The 18768-nt window shown below is 44.2% G+C and overlaps 1 protein-coding gene across 1 annotated transcript in view; it reads left to right on the top strand.

Annotated features, from left to right (window-relative positions):
• ALK (ALK receptor tyrosine kinase) overlaps positions 1–18768 on the top strand; it is a 566624-nt gene that overhangs the window by 444792 nt on the left and 103064 nt on the right. Inside the window, exons 7-8 of the mRNA XM_072139971.1 lie at positions 2169–2276; positions 3473–3576. Coding sequence (XP_071996072.1) covers positions 2169–2276; positions 3473–3576 — 212 coding nt within the window. The remainder of the gene's footprint in view (positions 1–2168; positions 2277–3472; positions 3577–18768) is intronic.

Here is an 18768-nt window from a genome sequence, read left to right as displayed (position 1 = left end):
TGTGTAATCAGACCTCACACTGCTGTGCTCTCTGCAGCCAGTGTTATGTATTGTCCCTGGAGAGATGTGTAATCAGGCCTCACACTGCTGTGCTCTGTACTCTCTACAGCCAGTGTTATGTATTTTCCCTGGAGAGATGTGTAATCAGACCTCACACTGCTGTGCTTTGTGCTCTCTGCAGCCAGTGTTCTGTATTGACCCTGGAGAGATGTGTAATCAGACCACACACTGCTGTGCTCTGTGCTCTCTGCTGCCAGTGCTATGTATTGTCCCTGGAGAGATGTGTAATCAGACCTCACACTGCTGTGCTCTGTGTTCTCTGCAGCCAGTGTTATGTATTGTCCCTGGAGAGATGTGTAATCAGACCTCACACTGCTGTGCTCTGTGCTCTCTGCAGCCAGTGTTATGTATTGTCCCTGGGGAGATGCGTAATCAGACCTCACACTGCTGTGCTCTGTGCTCTCTGCAGCCAGTGTTATGTATTGTCCCTGGAGATATGTGTAATCAGACCTTTGTTTGTGCTGTTAGTAGCAGCAGAACTGTGATATGTGGATTTATGTTCCAGGATTGTACTGGGGGTGTCCTCACACTGCTGTGCTCTGTGCTCTCTGCAGCCAGTGTTAGGTATTGTCCCTGGAGAGATGTGTAACCTTTGTTTATGCGGATGTATAAGTCCATGTTTGAGGATGTACAAGTCCATGTATGAGAATATACAAGTCCATGTATGAGGATATAAATGTCCATGTATGAGGATATATATGTCCATGTATGAGGATGTATAAGTCCATGTATGAGGATATACAAGTCCATGTATGAGGATATATATGTCCATGTATGAGGATGTATAAGTCCATGTATGAGGATATACAAGTCCATGTATGAGGATATATATGTCCATGTATGAGGATATACAAGTCCATGTATGAGGATATATATGTCCATGTATGAGGATATACAAGTCCATGTATGAGGATATATATGTCCATGTATGAGGATATATATGTCCATGTATGAGGATGTATAAGTCCATGTATGAGGATGTATAAGTCCATGTATGAGGATATCCAAGTCCATGTATGAGGATATATATGTCCATGTATGAGGATATACAAGTCCATGTATGAGGATATACAAGTCCATGTATGAGGATACACAAGTCCATGTATGAGGATACACAAGTCCATGTATGAGGATATATATGTCCATGTATGAGGATATATATGTCCATGTATGAGGATATACAAGTCCATGTATGAGGATATACAAGTCCATGTATGAGGATATACAAGTCCATGTATAAGGATATACAAGTCCATGTATGAGGATATATATGTCCATGTATGAGGATATACAAGTCCATGTATGAGGATATATATGTCTATGTATGAGGATGTATAAGTCCATGTATGAGGATGTATAAGTCCATGTATGAGGATATATATGTCCATGTATGAGGATGTACAAGTCCATGTATGAGGATATACAAGTCCATGTATGAGGATGTACAAGTCCATGTATGAGGATACACAAGTCCATGTATGAGGATGTATATGTCCATGTATGAGGATATACATGTCCATGTATGAGGATACACAAGTCCATGTATGAGGATGTACAAGTCCATGTATGAGGATGTATGAGTCCTTGTTTCCTCCCTGTGGTGTTTACATGTGATTGCCCTTCTTCGTGATTTATTATCCTTTTTCTGCAATCGTCAGAACTGATGAATGTGCGGTGGTGAGGAATCACTTCCTGTACGCGGAGGGGGGGGGGGGGTCACTTATATAATGACACGGCTCCATCTCTATCAGTATAAATCACCGATATAAATTATAATAAATCATCGCTGTCCCTCTGTCGCTGGGTTTACTGCCAGTTACACTTGCCTGAGGAACAGCAGAGCTGATGTTGTTATGCTGCTCTTCACATTGCGCTTATTTGTATAAATTTACTCAATATATATTGATATTTGACTTCTGGGGCTTCTGTATAAATCTGTATACATGGGACTCCCCCTAGTGGTGGCAGCAGGCGGTGGTCTGCAGAGGATTGTATAATAGATACAAAATAACAGATGTTATGTAGCAGAACACATTCCTCACTGCTGCGCTCGCACAGTCAGCGCTGCTACATCTGTTACTATAGTCATCTTTGTGTTTGCTCCATAGGTAACCTACCTCCAGGATTTTACTGCATGTTTGAAGATGGCAGCTGTGGGTGGGCCTGGGACCCCAAAACCTCTGACTGGAGGATCAGGGCCCTGGAAGGTTCCGGAGGTAAGTACAACCCACGTGTTCTACATACATCATTGTATTACACAGTATATACAAGTATCACATGTAAGAGGCTGAGATACACCAACAGATGCACACAAAAAGCTTAGATACCCCACCGCAGCTCATTGTCTAGGATAAGCTTAGATACACAGATATCACAAATAGCATTAAATACACCAGAACGGCATAAAGTATCACGTGCAACAAGCTTAGATACACTGATGTAGCTGAACGTATCACACAATTTTGTGATGTCATGATTAGGTTCAGTATCACACATGCTAGATACACTAGGACGGATCTTAGTATCACAAATGGCAGGATTAGATACACTAGAAAACCTAGTATCACACATGATGGAATAGATGCAGCAGGACAGCTCATAGTAACACACAATAGGCTTAGGTACGCTTAGATACACCTGATAGGCTTAGATACACATGATAGGCTTAGATACACTAGGGCACCTCACACCTGATATTTAATACACAGGGGCAGTTCTTAGTATCACTGCTGATAGGCTTAGATACACATGGTAAAATTAGATACACTGGGACAGCTTGTAGTGTTGCACATTATATAATTAGATACATTAGGACAGATTGTAATGTTACGTGTGATAGGCTTCTATACAGTAGGACAACTAATAGTATCACACGTGATAGGATTAGATACAGTACGACAGCTTGTAGTATAACACATGATAGGCTTGGATACACTGGGACAGTTTATAATATCCCACTTTATGGGATTAGATGACATTTCGGACCCCTGAAGGGTACACAAGGTCACTTAATTAGATGTTTTAGACACTCGCAGAACGCACTGGTTCGGAGAGGCGCAGGAAGTGACTTAAAGTTGTCCACACAACTTCCAGATATGGCACAACAATAGATCACAATCCTGAATAGCTATAAGATCCCTCTCACTAACATCAGAGAAACAGAACCTAATCAACCCAATTAAGCTGCCACCAGTTCTCCTTTAATCCCGTAACGGGATTATATAGGAACCAACCCCGGTAGCATGTATATAACTGAGACACAGACGTGGTGTTTATGGACCGAGATAAAAGAGCAACACAGATTACATTTTATATTTAATTGCCTTAAGGGCACAGAAGTATCACATCAGAAGGAGGCAAAATGACAACAATTACTCTTCTCTTCACTGCAAATATCCTTTTCTTTATATAGATGACTCCGTACTGATCCTGAATACAAGAGAATCCAGAACTTCACAAAGCTCCGCAATGACCAAAGTCCTGTACCCCTCACCCCTAAAGAACTCCACCTGCGAGGTAAGTGTAACTATACAGGAACATAGCTACTATAATACTGACCCCTATGTACAAGAATATAACTACTATAATACTGACCCCTATGTACAAGAATATAACTACTATAATACTGCCCCCTATGTACAGGAATATAACTACTATAATACTGCCCCTATGTACAAGAATATAACTACTATAATACTGCCCCCTATGTACAGGAATATAACTACTATAATACTGCACCCTATGTACAGGAATATAACTACTATAATACTGTCCCCTATGTACAGGAATATAACTACTATTATATCGCTCCCTATGTACAAGAATATAACTACTATAATACTGCCCCCTATGTACAGGAATATAACTACTATAATACTGCCCCCTATGTACAGGAATATAACTACTATAATACTGTCCCCTGTGTACAAGAATATAACTACTATAATACTGCCCCCTATGTACAGGAATATAACTACTATAATACTGCCCCCTATGTACAAGAATATAACTACTATAATACTGACCCCTATGTACAAGAATATAACTACTATAATACTGCCCCCTATGTACAGGGATATAACTACTATAATACTGTCCCCTATGTACAAGAATATAACTACTATAATACTGCCCCCTATGTACAAGAATATAACTACTATAATACTGCCCCCTATGTACAGGGATATAACTACTATAATACTGTCCCCTATGTACAAGAATATAACTACTATAATACTGCCCCTTATGTACAAGAATATAACTACTATAATACTGCCCCCTATGTACAGGAATATAAGTACTATAATACTGCCCCTATGTACAGGAATATAACTACTATAATACTGCCCCCTATGTACAGGAATATAACTACTATAATACTGCCTCCTATGTACAAGAATATAACTACTATACTACTGCCCCCTATGTACAAGAATATAACTACTATAATACTGCCCCCTATGTACAAGAATATAACTACTATAATACTGCCCCCTATGTACAGGAATATAACTACTATAATACTGCCCCCTATGTACAAGAATATAACTACTATAATACTGCCCCCTATATACAGGGATATAACTACTATAATACTGTCCCCTATGTACAAGAGTATAACTACTATAATACTGCCCCTATGTACAAAAATATAACTACTATAATACTCCCCCTATGTACAGGAATATAACTACTATAATACTGCCCCCTATGTACAGGAATATAACTACTATAATACTGCCCCCTATGTACAGGAATATAACTACTATAATACTGCCCCCTATGTACAAGAATATAACTACTATAATACTGCCCTCTATGTACAAGAATATAACTACTATAATACTGCCCCCTATGTACAAGAATATAACTACTATAATACTGCCCCCTATATACAAGAATATAACTACTATAATACTGCCCCCTATGTACAGGAATATAACTACTATAATACTGCCCCCTATGTACAGGAATATAACTACTATAATACTGCCCCTATGTACAAGAATATAACTACTATAATACTGCCCCCTATGTACAGGAATATAACTACTATAATACTGCCCCCTATGTACAGGAATATAACTACTATAATACTGCCCCCTATGTACAAGAATATAACTACTATAATACTGCCCCCTATGTACAGGAATATAACTACTATAATACTGCCCCCTATGTACAAGAATATAACTACTATAATACTGCCCCCTATGTACAGGAATATAACTACTATAATACTGCCTCCTATGTACAAGAATATAACTACTATAATACTGCCCCCTATGTACAGGAATATAACTACTATAATACTGCCCCCTATGTACAGGAATATAACTACTATAATACTGCCCCCTATGTACAGGAATATAACTACTATAATACTGCCCCCTATGTACAGGAATATAACTACTATAATACTGTCCCCTATGTACAAGAATATAACTACTATAATACTGCCCCCTATGTACAGGAATATAACTACTATAATACTGCCCCCTATGTACAGGAATATAACTACTATAATACTGCCCCTATGTACAGGAATATAACTACTATAATACTGTCCCCTATGTACAAGAATATAACTACTATAATACTGCCCCCTATGTACAGGAATATAACTACTATAATACTGTCCCCTATGTACAAGAATATAACTACTATAATACTGCCCCCTATGTACAGGAATATAACTACTATAATACTGCTCCCTATGTACAGGAATATAACTACTATAATACTGCCCCCTATGTACAGGAATATAACTACTATAATACTGCCCCCTATGTACAGGAATATAACTACTATAATACTGTCCCCTATGTACAAGAATATAACTACTATAATACTGCCCCCTATGTACAGGAATATAACTACTATAATACTGACTCCTATGTACAGGAATATAACCACTATAATACTGCCCCCTATGTACAAGAATATAACTACTATAATACTGCCCCCTATGTACAGGAATATAACTACTATAATACTGCCTCCTATGTACAAGAATATAACTACTATAATACTCCCCCTATGTACAAGAATATAACTACTATAATACTGCCTCCTATGTACAAGAATATAACTACTATAATACTACCCCCTATGTACAGGAATATAACTACTATAATACTGCCCCTATGTACAAGAATATAACTACTATAATACTGCCCCCTATGTACAGGAATATAACTACTATAATACTGCCCCCTATGTACAAGAATATAACTACTATAATACTGCCCCCTATGTACAAGAATATAACTACTATAATACTGCCCCCTATGTACAGGAATATAACTACTATAATACTGTCCCCTATGTACAAGAATATAACTACTATAATACTGTCCCCTATGTACAAGAATATAACTACTATAATACTGCCCCCTATGTACAGGAATATAACTACTATAATACTGCCCCTATGTACAGGAATATAACTACTATAATACTGCTCCTATGTACAAGAATATAACTACTATAATACTGCCCCCTATGTACAGGAATATAACTACTATAATACTGCCCCCTATGTACAGGAATATAACTACTATAATACTGCCCCCTATGTACAGGAATATAACTACTATTATACTGCCCCCTATGTACAGGAATATAACTACTATAATACTGCCCCCTATGTACAGGAATATAACTACTATAATACTGTCCCCTATGTACAAGAATATAACTACTATAATACTGCCCCCTATGTACAGGAATATAACTACTATAATACTGCCCCCTATGTACAGGAATATAACTACTATAATACTGTCCCCTATGTACAAGAATATAACTACTATAATACTGCCCCCTATGTACAGGAATATAACTACTATAATACTGCCTCCTATGTACAGGAATATAACCACTATAATACTGCCCCCTATGTACAAGAATATAACTACTATAATACTGCCCCCTATGTACAGGAATATAACTACTATAATACTGCCCCCTATGTACAAGAATATAACTACTATAATACTGCCCCCTATGTACGTGAATATAACTACTATAATACTGCCCCCTATGTACAAGAATATAACTACTATAATACTGCCCCCTATGTACAGGAATATAACTACTATAATACTGCCCCCTATGTACAAGAATATAACTACTATAATACTGCCCCCTATGTACGTGAATATAACTACTATAATACTGCCCCCTATGTACAAGAATATAACTACTATAATACTGCCCCCTATGTACAGGAATATAACTACTATAATACTGCTCCCTGTGTATACAAAGCTCTTGTATCTGTCAGTATTTGCTCTGTGCACAGTATGTCAGTATTCTGAGGTGTAACTATATGTGGTTATATCTTTTCTCTCTGTACTCAGCAGTCAGGGTATTATCTGTGTATGGCGGTTGCTGTGCACAGTATGGCGGTTGTCAGTGTGTTCTGGAGATAAGCTGCAGGTTTCTCTTATGAATAATATAATCACCCACAACTGGTCGTATAAAAAAACGCAGTTACAAGATTTTACATAAAAAGTTTCAATAACTGCCCCCCCCTCTCCATTCACCCCCCCCCCCCTCCTGACATATACTGAGATACGACGTTCAGCGCTTCCCTGTAATTAAGTCTCTCAGTCCCAGGGCGGCCGCGTCCCCGGTGAACCTCCGCTCTCCCATGATGCCTCTGGGCTGCAGAATCCTTTTCATGTGGATGTTGTGATCTTGGACGTCATACACAATTTTTTTGTAGTTTAGTTTTTTTGGCCTCTGGAGCAAAGAAATCCAAAATAATTGATTCTGAACTTATCAAACCCGAAGCGACGGACGATCAAGGAGAAACTACAGAAGGAAAAGCTGGAACATGTGATGGGTGATACTTAACATCAGTAATTGACATGATACATTGTATCAGTGAGGGGGCGGAGCCATGTCACCTGGGCAGGGTCGACCCCTGTACTCCTGTGTGTTCTAGAGCGCCGCCCTCAGTCACAATACTAGACGCTGAATAGAAAAGGTTTCACTATTATGGCAAAATCTATTCTCATTCACTTCTACTGGAGGAATATTCCAATTTGTGTCAAAGTTGCAGTGAGGCGCGACTACGACTACAACTCGGTAATGACTTGTGCTGCATCAAACCGTGCAACGGATTCCGAATTGTAATGTCTCTGCACACCTTATATTACCACTTGCACACCCAAAGTCCAACCTGTAGGACGAATAGCGCCCCCATCAGATTGTGTGTGTGATAGATCTTCCGTTGCGCTAACATTTCACAAATGTTGATGAAACTAACTTACTCAGGGCCGGATTAAAGGAGGGGCTCATGGGGCTCGAGCCCTGGGGCCCCCACCACTTTCACTTTTTAAGGGGCCCCCACCAGTTTCGGACAGTCAGCAACTTAGCTCAGCTCTGTGTCTCTGTGCACAATGCGCAGCGGCCGGTGGCCGCTCGCAATGCACATAGGGGTCTAGGATGGCAGCTATGTCAGTGAGACACTGCTGCCTTCGCTGGGGGAGATAGCCAAGATCGCCATTTTCTACAGGGGACTGGCAGCTATAATCTACAGGGGGCTGGCAGGCTATATACTACAGGGGGCTGCCACTCTATGTACTACAGGGGGCTTGCAGGCTATATACTACAGGGGGGCTGGCAGGCTATATACTACAGGGGGGCTGGCAGGCTACTAACCTCCAAAATCATTGTTGGAAGGGCCCCCACCAGTTTGCGCCCAGGGGCCCCCACCACCCTTAATCCGGCCCTGAACTTACTAGAGGGAACAGGTTTCCCAGCAGCGCAGAGTATTTCAGGAGAGGTGTGGACTGATCTTGTTAAAAGCTAAATTATGCTTAAGCCCCGCAGCACAGAGTATTTCAGGAGAGGGGTGTGATAATCTTGTGAAAGCGGCAGGACCCTAAGCAGCACAGAGGATTTCAGGAGTATGTTCATGTCTATGTAGATGCTTTCTGGAGTTGATACAATTTAAAAAAGAAACAAAAACTTGTTACTGTTCATAATAATCTGCTGAGGGTAGAGACTCCATCAGCTTGTCTCACAGCAGGGACAGCGCCCCCTGTAGTCAGGAGGATAGCGCTGCCTCTCTGGAGGTTACATGCGGGTGGAGTCACTACATGGCCGTCTGTGGCCTCTTCTCTGTCCCTCACATGCAGCCCCTGAAAGGTAGGAGACATGAAGAAACCACAGGGGTAGTCAGCACTGGGCCCCCCCAGGAGAAAGGGCCCCACAGCAGCCGCCTGGTCTCCCCCCATCAGAGGAGCCACTGCCAGACTGGAAGGAGCACCCCAGGAGCACAGAGGATTTCAGCAATTAAAGGAGGACAAGATAGTGACCTAGTTCCATCATATAGGTGTCCGAACTACACAGTGATTGAGGGTGAGAGAGTGATGTCAGTATACTCCGTGTAACTGCTGATTGAGGGTGACCTAATACCGCCATATACTGTAGTTATACATACTACACAGTGATGTCAGTATACTCTGTGTAACTGCTCCATCTACTGCTGATTGAGGGTAACCTAATACCGCCATATACTGTAGTTATACATACTACACAGTGATGTCAGTATACTCTGTGTAACTGCACCATTACTGCTGTGATTGGGGGTGACCTAATACCGCCATATACTGTAGCTATACAGACTACACAGTGATGTCAGTATACTCTGTGTAACTGCTCCATCTACTGCTGATTGAGGGTAACCTAATACCGCCATATACTGTACATATATATGCTACATTGTGATGTCAGTATACTCTGTGTAACTGCTGATTGAGGGTGACCTAATACCGCCATATACTGTAGTTATACATACTACATAGTGATGTCAGTATACTCTGTGTAACTGCTCCATCTACTGCTGAGGCTGAGGGTGACCTAATACCGCCATATACTGTAGCTATACAGACTACACAGTGATTCCCTATGTATCTGCGGGCCGGCAGGGAGGGGGTTAATGGCTCCTGGCGCTGATGGATCCTCCGCGCTGCCAGTTTTTCCTTCAGACATAAATTGCATTAACGCTAAATTCTATTTAATTTCATCCAATATTAAAAGCATCTGAGCGGCGGCCGGAGAGGACTGCGGAGACGGATGTAGCAGAGCCGGGGCTCAGAGATGTGACCTGCAGTCCCATGTAACAGCATAGACAGCACAAGATGTTACACTGTAGGCATAGATGAAGCAGGGCATAACCTGCAGTCCCATGTAACACCATAGACAGCACAAGATGTTACACTGTAGGTATAGATGAAGTAGGACATAACCTGCAGTCCCATGTAACACCATAGACAGAACAATATGTTACACTGTAGGAATAGATGAAGCAGGACATGACCTGCAGTCCCATGTAACACCATAGACAGCACAATATGTTACACTGTAGGTATAGATGAAGCAGGACATAACCTGCAGTCCCATGTAACACCATAGACGGCACAATATGTTACACTGTAGGAATAGATGAAACAGGACATGACCTGCAGTCCCATGTAACACCATAGACAGAACAATATGTTACACTGTAGGAATAGATGAAACAGGACATGACCTGCAGTCCCATGTAACACCATAGACAGAACAATATGTTACACTGTAGGAATAGATGAAGCAGGACATGACCTGCAGTCCCATGTAACACCATTGACAGCACAATATGTTACACTGTAGGTGTAGATGAAGCAGGGCATGCCCTGCAGTCCCATGTAACACCATAGACAGCACAAGATGTTACACTGTAGGTGTAGATGAAGCAGGACATGCCCTGCAGTCCCATGTAACACCATAGACGGCACAATATGTTACACTGTAGGTATAGATGAAGCAGGACATGACCTGCAGTCCCATGTAACACCATTGACAGCACAATATGTTACACTGTAGGTATAGATGAATCAGGACATGCCCTGCAGTCCCATGTAACACCATAGACGGCACAATATGTTACACTGTAGGTATAGATGAAGCAGGACATAATCTGCAGTCCCATGTAACACCATAGACAGCACAACATGTTACACTGTAGGAATAGATGAAGCAGGACATAACCTGCAGTCCCATGTAACACCATAGACGGCACAATATGTTACACTGTAGGTGTAGATGAAGCAGGACATGCCCTGCAGTCCCATGTAACACCATATACGGCACAATATGTTACACTGTAGGTATAGATGAAGCAGGACATGCCCTGCAGTCCCATGTAACACCATAGACAGAACAATATGTTACATTGTAGGTATAGATGAAGCAGGACATGACCTGCAGTCCCATGTAACACCATAGACAGCACAAGATGTTACACTGTAGGTATAGATGAAGCAGGACATGCCCTGCAGTCCCATGTAACACCATAGACAGAACAATATGTTACATTGTAGGTGTAGATGAAGCAGGACATGACCTGCAGTCCCATGTAACACCATAGACAGCACAAGATGTTACAATGTATGCATAGAAGGAGCAGGACATGACCTGCAGTCCCATGTAACACCATTGACAGCACAATATGTTACACTGTAGGTGTAGATGAAGCAGGACATGCCGTGCAGTCCCATGTAACACCATAGACGGCACAATATGTTACATTGTAGGTATAGATGAAGCAAGACATGACCTGCAGTCCCATGTAACACCATTGACAGCACAAGATGTTACATAGTAGGTATAGATGAAGCAGGACATAACCTGCAGTCCCATGTAACACCATAGACAGCACAAGATGTTACAATGTATGCATAGAAGGAGCAGGACATGACCTGCAGTCCCATGTAACACCATTGACAGCACAATATGTTACATTGTAGGTATAGATGAAGCAGGACATGACCTGCAGTCCCATGTAACACCATAGACAGCACAAGATGTTACAATGTATGCATAGAAGGAGCAGGACATGACCTGCAGTCCCATGTAACACCATTGACAGCACAATCTGTTACACTGTAGGTGTAGATGAAGCAGGACATGCCGTGCAGTCCCATGTAACACCATAGACGGCACAATATGTTACATAGTAGGTATAGATGAAGCAAGACATGACCTGCAGTCCCATGTAACACCATAGACGGCACAATATGTTACATAGTAGGTATAGATGAAGCAAGACATGACCTGCAGTCCCATGTAACACCATAGACGGCACAATATGTTACACTGTAGGTGTAGATGAAGCAGGACATGCCCTGCAGTCCCATGTAACACCATAGACAGAACAATATGTTACATTGTAGGTATAGATGAAGCAGGACATGACCTGCAGTCCCATGTAACACCATAGACAGAACAATATGTTACATTGTAGGTATAGATGAAGCAGGACATGACCTGCAGTCCCATGTAACACCATAGACAGAACAAGATGTTACAATGTATGCGTAGAAGGAGCAGGACATGACCTGCAGTCCCATGTAACACCATAGGCAGCACAATATGTTACACTGTAGGTATAGACGAAGCAGGACATGCCCTGCAGTCCCATGTAACACCGTAGACAGCACATTATGTTACATATATAGTGACATTGATATAACTACCTGAAAAATAGATTTATCAAAGAGTGGATCAGCAGTCCTATGCAAATCTATACCTATCTCATTTTTCCCACCTGTATACAGTGAATGGGGTAGATTCCAACAGTCCTATGTAAATCTTTATCTCCACACAATAGCCCCCTGTATACAGACAATAGGGAAGCTTCCCACAAATATCAAGGACTGTGCATTCTGATAATTTATAATAACTGTAAATTATAGTGTTAATAATCTGCAGTCCTATGTAAATCCACAGATTGGATGCAGAGGATAAATATGATCTCTACCAGCAGCCCAAAAGAAACACCTACATCCCATTGTGACGCCCCTGCAGTCCTATGTAAGGCAGCAGGAATACCCTGTTACATTACAAGGGGAGATGTTACCGCCCTAGTACTAGAGCAGGTGGAGAGTGGTCACCAGCAAACAAGGGGTCAATGTGCCCCCGGATATCTGTCTGCCAGCCCCGGCTTGTAATGGAGCAGCAGTAATTGTCCCCAATGTGTCTGTCACTCCCCGTAATTGTAAGGAATTATCCCGCCAGCGGACAGAAGGATGGGGAAGCAGCAGAGCAAGAGAGTCATTAGAGCAAGTAAATCACAGAAAGAATCAATGCAAATACACAAATCATACACTAGGGGGCGCCAGTCTGTGTCAAATCCTCTCTAGTGATGGATAGGCTGTATTCTCAGTGATGGCACCGCTGCTCTCTAGTGATGGATAGGCTGTATTCTCAGTGATGGCACCGCTGCTCTCTAGTGATGGATAGGCTGTATTCTGAGTGATGGCGCCGCTGCTCTCTAGTGATGGATAGGCTGTATTCTCAGTGATGGCGCCGCTGCTCTCTAGTGATGGATAGGCTGTATTGTCAGTGATGTATCCGCTGCTCTCTAGTGATGGATAGGCTGTATTCTCAGTGATGGCACCGCTGCTCTCTAGTGATGGATAAGGCTGTATTCTCAGTGATGGCACCGCTGCTCTCTAGTGATGGATAGGCTGTATTCTCAGTGATGGCACCGCTGCTCTCTAGTGATGGATAGGCTGTATTCTCAGTGATGGCACCGCTGCTCTCTAGTGATGGATAGGCTGTAGTCTGAGTGATGGCACCGCTGCTCTCTAGTGATGGATAGGCTGTATTCTCAGTGATGGCACCGCTGCTCTCTAGTGATGGATAGGCTGTAGTCTGAGTGATGGCACCGCTGCTCTCTAGTGATGGATAGGCTGTATTCTCAGTGATGGCACCGCTGCTCTCTAGTGATGGATAGGCTGTATTCTCAGTGATGACACCGCTGCTCTCTAGTGATGGATAGGCTGTATTCTCAGTGATGGCACTGCTGCTCTCTAGTGATGGATAGGCTGTATTCTCAGTGATGGCACCGCTGCTCTCTAGTGATGGATAGGCTGTATTCTCAGTGATGGCACCGCTGCTCTCTAGTGATGGATAGGCTGTATTCTCAGTGATGGCACCGCTGCTCTCTAGTGATGGATAGGCTGTATTCTCAGTGATGGTACCGCTGCTCTCTAGTGATGGATAGGCTGTATTCTCAGTGATGGTACCGCTGCTCTCTAGTGAGGGATAGGCTGTATTCTCAGTGATGGCACCGCTGCTCTCTAGTGATGGATAGGCTGTATTCTCAGTGATGGCACCGCTGCTCTCTAGTGATGGATACGCTGTATTCTCAGTGATGGCACCGCTGCTCTCTAGTGATGGATAGGCTGTATTCTCAGTGATGGCACCGCTGCTCTCTAGTGATGGATAGGCTGTATTCTCAGTGATGACACTGCTGCTCTCTAGTGATGGATAGGCTGTATTCTCAGTGATGGCGCCGCTGCTCTCTAGCGATGGATAGGCTGTATTCTCAGTGATGGCACCGCTGCTCTCTAGTGATGGATAGGCTGTATTCTCAGTGATGGCACCGCTGCTCTCTAGTGATGGATAGGCTGTATTCTCAGTGATGGCACAGCTGCTCTCTAGTGATGGATAGGCTGTATTCTCAGTGATGGTACCGCTGCTCTCTAGTGATGGATAGGCTGTATTCTCAGTGATGACACCGCTGCTCTCTAGTGATGGATAGGCTGTATTCTCAGTGATGGCTCCGCTGCTCTCTAGTGATGGATAGGCTGTATTCTCAGTGATGGCACCGCTGCTCTCTAGTGATGGATAGGCTGTATTCTCAGTGATGTCACCGCTGCTCTCTAGTGATGGATAGGCTGTATTCTCAGTGATGACACCGCTGCTCTCTAGTGATGGATAGGCTGTATTCTCAGTGATGGCACCGCTGCTCTCTAGTGATGGATAGGCGGTATTCTCAGTGATGACACGGCTGCTCTCTAGTGAGGGATAGGCTGTATTCTCAGTGATGACACTGCTGCTCTCTAGTGATGGATAGGCTGTATTCTCAGTGATGGCACCGCTGCTCTCTAGTGAGGGATAGGCTGTATTCTCAGTAATGGCACCGCTGCTCTCTAGTGATGGATAGGCTGTATTCTAAGTGATGACACTGCTGCTCTCTAGTGATGGATAGGCTGTATTCTCAGTGATGGCACCGCTGCTCTCTAGTGAGGGATAGGCTGTATTCTCAGTGATGGCACCGCTGCTCTCTAGTGATGGATAGGCTGTATTCTCAGTGATGGCACCGCTGCTCTCTAGTGATGGATAGGCTGTATTCTCAGTGATGGCACCGCTGCTCTCTAGTGATGGATAGGCTGTATTCTCTGTGATGGCACCGCTGCTCTCTAGTGATGGATAGGCTGTATTCTCAGTGATGGCACCGCTGCTCTCTAGTGATGGATAGGCTGTATTCTCAGTGATGGCACCGCTGCTCTCTAGTGATGGATAGGCTGTATTCTCAGTGATGGCACCGCTGCTCTCTAGTGATGGATAGGCTGTATTCTCAGTGATGGCACCGCTGCTCTCTAGTGATGGATAGGCTGTATTCTCAGTGATGGCGCCGCTGCTCTCTAGTGATGGATAGGCTGTATTCTCAGTGATGTCACCGCTGCTCTCTAGTGATGGATAGGCTGTATTCTCAGTGATGGCACCGCTGCTCTCTAGTGATGGATAGGCTGTATTCTCAGTGATGGCACCGCTGCTCTCTAGTGATGGATAGGCTGTATTCTCAGTGATGGCACCGCTGCTCTCTAGTGATGGATAGGCTGTATTCTCAGTGATGCCGCTGCTGCTCTCTAGTGATGGATAGGCTGTATTCTCAGTGATGCCGCTGCTGCTCTCTAGTGATGGATAGGCTGTATTCTCAGTGATGGTACCGCTGCTCTCTAGTGAGGGATAGGCTGTATTCTCAGTGATGGCACCGCTGCTCTCTAGTGATGGATAGGCTGTATTCTCAGTGATGGTACCGCTGCTCTCTTGTGATGGATAGGCTGTATTCTCAGTGATGGCACCGCTGCTCTCTAGTGATGGATAGGCTGTATTCTCAGTGATGGCGCCGCTGCTCTCTAGTGATGGATAGGCTGTATTCTCAGTGATGGCGCCGCTGCTCTCTAGTGATGGATAGGCTGTATTCTCAGTGATGTCACCGCTGCTCTCTAGTGATGGATAGGCTGTATTCTCAGTGATGGCACCGCTGCTCTCTAGTGATGGATAGGCTGTATTCTCAGTGATGTCACCGCTGCTCTCTAGTGATGGATAGGCTGTATTCTCAGTGATGGCACCGCTGCTCTCTAGTGATGGATAGGCTGTATTCTTAGTGATGGCACCGCTGCTCTCTAGTGATGGATAGGCTGTATTCTCAGTGATGGCGCCGCTGCTCTCTAGTGATGGATAGGCTGTATTCTCAGTGATGGCGCCGCTGCTCTCTAGTGATGGATAGGCTGTATTCTCAGTGATGGCGCCGCTGCTCTCTAGTGATGGATAGGCTGTATTCTCAGTGATGACACTGCTGCTCTCTAGTGATGGATAGGCTGTATTCTCAGTGATGTCACCGCTGCTCTCTAGTGATGGATAGGCTGTATTCTCAGTGATGGCACCGCTGCTCTCTAGTGATGGATAGGCTGTATTCTCAGTGATGTCACCGCTGCTCTCTAGTGATGGATAGGCTGTATTCTCAGTGATGGCACCGCTTCTCTCTAGTGATGGATAGGCTGTATTCTCAGTGATGGCACCGCTGCTCTCTAGTGATGGATAGGCTGTATTCTCAGTGATGGCGCTGCTGCTCTCTAGTGATGGATAGGCTGTATTCTCAGTGATGGCACCGCTGCTCTCTAGTGAGGGATAGGCTGTATTCTCAGTGATGTCACCGCTGCTCTCTAGTGATGGATAGGCTGTATTCTCAGTGATGGCACCGCTGCTCTCTAGTGATGGATAGGCTGTATTCTCAGTGATGGCACCGCTGCTCTCTAGTGATGGATAGGCTGTATTCTCAGTGATGGCACCGCTGCTCTCTAGTGATGGATAGGCTGTATTCTCAGTGATGGCACCGCTGCTCTCTAGTGATGGATAGGCTGTATTCTCAGTGATGGCACCGCTGCTCTCTAGTGATGGATAGGCTGTATTCTCAGTGATGGCGCCGCTGCTCTCTAGTGATGGATAGGCTGTATTCTCAGTGATGTCACCGCTGCTCTCTAGTGATGGATAGGCTGTATTCTCAGTGATGGCACCGCTGCTCTCTAGTGATGGATAGGCTGTATTCTCAGTGATGGCACCGCTGCTCTCTAGTGATGGATAGGCTGTATTCTCAGTGATGGCGCCGCTGCTCTCTAGTGATGGATAGGCTGTATTCTCAGTGATGGCGCCGCTGCTCTCTAGTGATGGATAGGCTGTATTCTCAGTGATGGCGCCGCTGCTCTCTAGTGATGGATAGGCTGTATTCTCAGTGATGACACTGCTGCTCTCTAGTGATGGATAGGCTGTATTCTCAGTGATGTCACCGCTGCTCTCTAGTGATGGATAGGCTGTATTCTCAGTGATGGCACCGCAGCTCTCTATTGATGGATAGGCTGTATTCTCAGTGATGTCACCGCTGCTCTCTAGTGATGGATAGGCTGTATTCTCAGTGATGGCACCGCTGCTCTCTAGTGATGGATAGGCTGTATTCTCAGTGATGGCGCCGCTGCTCTCTAGTGATGGATAGGCTGTATTCTCAGTGATGGCACCGCTGCTCTCTAGTGATGGATAGGCTGTATTCTCAGTGATGGCACCGCTGCTCTCTAGTGATGGATAGGCTGTATTCTCAGTGATGCCGCTGCTGCTCTCTAGTGATGGATAGGCTGTATTCTCAGTGATGGTACCGCTGCTCTCTAGTGAGGGATAGGCTGTATTCTCAGTGATGGCACCGCTGCTCTCTAGTGATGGATAGGCTGTATTCTCAGTGATGGTACCGCTGCTCTCTAGTGATGGATAGGCTGTATTCTCAGTGATGGCACCGCTGCTCTCTAGTGATGGATAGGCTGTATTCTCAGTGATGGCGCCGCTGCTCTCTAGTGATGGATAGGCTGTATTCTCAGTGATGGCGCCGCTGCTCTCTAGTGATGGATAGGCTGTATTCTCAGTAATGTCACCGCTGCTCTCTAGTGATGGATAGGCTGTATTCTCAGTGATGGCACCGCTGCTCTCTAGTGATGGATAGGCTGTATTCTCAGTGATGGCACCGCTGCTCTCTAGTGATGGATAGGCTGTATTCTCAGTGATGGCGCCGCTGCTCTCTAGTGATGGATAGGCTGTATTCTCAGTGATGGCGCCGCTGCTCTCTAGTGATGGATAGGCTGTATTCTCAGTGATGGCGCCGCTGCTCTCTAGTGATGGATAGGCTGTATTCTCAGTGATGACACTGCTGCTCTCTAGTGATGGATAGGCTGTATTCTCAGTGATGTCACCGCTGCTCTCTAGTGATGGATAGGCTGTATTCTCAGTGATGGCACCGCTGCTCTCTAGTGATGGATAGGCTGTATTCTCAGTGATGTCACCGCTGCTCTCTAGTGATGGATAGGCTGTATTCTCAGTGATGGCACCGCTGCTCTCTAGTGATGGATAGGCTGTATTCTCAGTGATGGCACCGCTGCTCTCTAGTGATGAATAGGCTGTATTCTCAGTGATGGCGCCGCTGCTCTCTAGTGATGGATAGGCTGTATTCTCAGTGATGTCACCGCTGCTCTCTAGTGATGGATAGGCTGTATTCTCAGTGATGGCACCGCTGCTCTCTAGTGATGGATAGGCTGTATT

This window comes from Engystomops pustulosus, chromosome 3, assembly GCF_040894005.1.
Source record: "Engystomops pustulosus chromosome 3, aEngPut4.maternal, whole genome shotgun sequence".
Classification (NCBI taxonomy): domain Eukaryota; kingdom Metazoa; phylum Chordata; class Amphibia; order Anura; family Leptodactylidae; genus Engystomops; species Engystomops pustulosus.
The sequence above is the reverse complement of the archived record's forward strand: the minus strand, read 5'-3'. Positions and strand labels throughout refer to the sequence as shown.